Source organism: Penaeus japonicus, unplaced genomic scaffold (genome assembly GCF_977035675.1).
Source record: "Penaeus japonicus unplaced genomic scaffold, GWHDUDI00000001_assembly GWHDUDI00000005, whole genome shotgun sequence".
Taxonomy (NCBI): domain Eukaryota; kingdom Metazoa; phylum Arthropoda; class Malacostraca; order Decapoda; family Penaeidae; genus Penaeus; species Penaeus japonicus.
In genome coordinates, this window is record NW_028234407.1 from 29,895,213 (window position 1) to 29,897,712 (window position 2,500).

Here is a 2,500-nt window from a genome sequence, read left to right on the forward strand (position 1 = left end):
AACGTTTTTTCTTTTCAAATATGTATTTTAACATACTCATCAAATAAACTTATAACATAATTATCAAATATATCTGTAACATACTCCTTAAATATGCTTATAACATACTCCTCAAATATGCTTATAACATACTCCTTAAATATGCTTAAAACATACTCCTTAAACATGCTTATAACATACTCCTTAAATATACTTATAACATACTCCTTAAATATGCTTATAACATACTCCTTAAATATGCTCATAACATACTCCTTAGATATGCTTATAACATACTCCCTAAATATACTTACAACATACTCCTTTAACATGCTTATAACACACTTTTCAAACATGCTTATAACACACTTTTCAAACATCCTAAACAGCATATTTTTCAAACAACATACACCCCCACATACACATCCAACCATCCTCCCTAAAACAAATTCCCAACATACTCTCCTTTCTTTCCAAACATACCCATAACATACCTTCCAACTCTAACATACCCAATTCTCCCCCCAGATCGGGTCGTGTAAGGCTGAAAGGCCTTGACCAACGCTGCCACCATGTCTAAAAAGGAGAAAAGTGTTACCATTGACGAGAAAGCTGATCTCGCGATGGAAGAGAGATACACTTTCTTGCTTGTGGTGTGTGGTGTGTTTTTTTTTAATAAGTTTTAGTGTTTGTTTTTGTTTCCATTTGTTTATTTTTGTTTTGTATTATTATTATTATTGTTATCGTGTAATTGTGAGGTGAGTTCTGTGGTTTGTGTGTGTTTATATATATATATATATTTTTTTTTTTTTTCAACTCTTTGTTATTATTATCATCTCATAAAGGTGAGTTGGTTTGATGTGGTTTATGTATGTGTGTTCTCAGTTTGTTTGTATATTTATCATCATTACTTATCATATCAATTTAATGGCATGTTGAGATATATTGTTTTTTTGTTTTTGTCTGTGTTTGATTTCTTTCTCTCTCTCTTTTGATTGCCCTTTTTTATAATGCAATTTTTCTGTTATATTTTTTTTAAACTATTTTTGTTGCAAGAATCTCTAGTCTCACTTGATCCTATATCCGTTTTTTTTTTAATCACTATGCATATTCCTCTTCATATTTTTTGTTTTTTGTTTTTTTGTCTTTGAACCATCTATCTCTATCTTTCCTTTGTATAGCTTTATTCCTCTTATCTCTCCCCCTCTCTCCTCTTGTCTTGTTCCTTTACCTATATTTATTCATATTTTCCTCTTCCTTCCATATCTCTAAAATTATTTTTCTTATCCTTTTGGTCTGTCTCATCCCTCAACTTCATTTTCATCTTCGTTGTTTCTTTCGTTTGTTTTCATATTCGAATTTAAACCCCGTCTTTCTCTTATCTTTTCTTTGTATAGATTTAATCCTAATATTTTGTCTTTCCTTAAAATTCTGATCCTCGCTTGTTTTTTTTTTTTCATGCACGTCTTTATCACTATTTTCCCTTTTCCCTTCTGTACTTAATCATTTCTCTCAGTTTTTCCCAATCGTAGTCTCCTTCTTCTACACACTATCCATTTTTCTTGACCTCTCAAACGAAGTCATCTTGACCTCTGACCTAAGTTTATTCACCCTCACCATTTCCCTACTCCATCTAGTACCTATACATCCATAACCTCTCCAGCTATCCCTTCTTCTTCTCTTTCTCTTTCATTCATTTATCTCTGTTCTCTCCTTCCACAGTCCAAGAGGCAGGTTGAGATGCCTAACTTGCCTAAGCCTCTGACACTGGAGGAGAAGAAATATCTCCTAGCTGTGGAGCGAGGTGACTGCCAAACCACGCGAAAGTAAGTCGGGTGTCTGTTTGTCTGTCTGTCTGTCCGGTTTGGGTGTGTCTGTGATTGTTTTATTTGTTTGTTTTTGTTTTTTGTTTGTTTGTATGTTTGGGTGTGTCTGTGATTGTTTTATTTGTTTGTCTTTATTTTTTGTTTGTTTGTCTGTCTGTCCGGTTTGGGAGTGTTTGCGTTTGTTTTATTTGTTTGTCTTTGTTTTTTGTTTGTTTGTGTGTCTGTCTGTCCGTTTTATGTTTTTTGTTTCTTTACCTGTCTGTTCTGTGTCTGTGTTTGTTCTATTTGTTTGTCTGGCTGTCCTGTGGCTGTGTTTTTATTTGTTTGTCTGTCTTTTCTATGTCTGTTTTTGTTTGTTTGTGTGTGTGTCTGTCTGTCCGTTTTGTGTTTGTTTGTTTGTTTGTTTACTTGTGCGTGCTGTGCCTGTGTTTGTTTGTTTGTTTGTCTACCTGTCCGTGCTATGCCTGTGTTTGTTTGTTTGCCTGATGCTTGTCTGTCTATGCTCTGTCTGTTTTTGTTTGTATGTATGTTCGCTGTCTGTTCTTTTTTTTGTATGTCTGTTCTGTGTCTGGGATTATGTGTTTGTCCGTTGTGTGTCTTTGTTTCTATTCCTGTGTTCATTGGCATGCCATCGTGCCTGTCCTGCGTGTGTGTTAATTTGTATGTTTGTTATATATTCATGTATATTCGTTTGT

At 34.0% G+C, this 2,500-nt stretch overlaps 1 protein-coding gene across 1 annotated transcript in view; it reads left to right on the top strand.

Moving 5' to 3' along the window:
* The first annotated feature begins 1,680 nt into the window (after positions 1–1,680).
* The window catches only part of LOC122262535 (transient-receptor-potential-like protein), a 20,811-nt gene continuing 19,991 nt past the window's right edge, over positions 1,681–2,500 (top strand). The window contains exon 1 of the mRNA XM_086537255.1: positions 1,681–1,805. Within this exon, the coding sequence (XP_086393381.1) occupies positions 1,720–1,805 (86 nt within the window). The 5' untranslated portion in view covers positions 1,681–1,719. The remainder of the gene's footprint in view (positions 1,806–2,500) is intronic.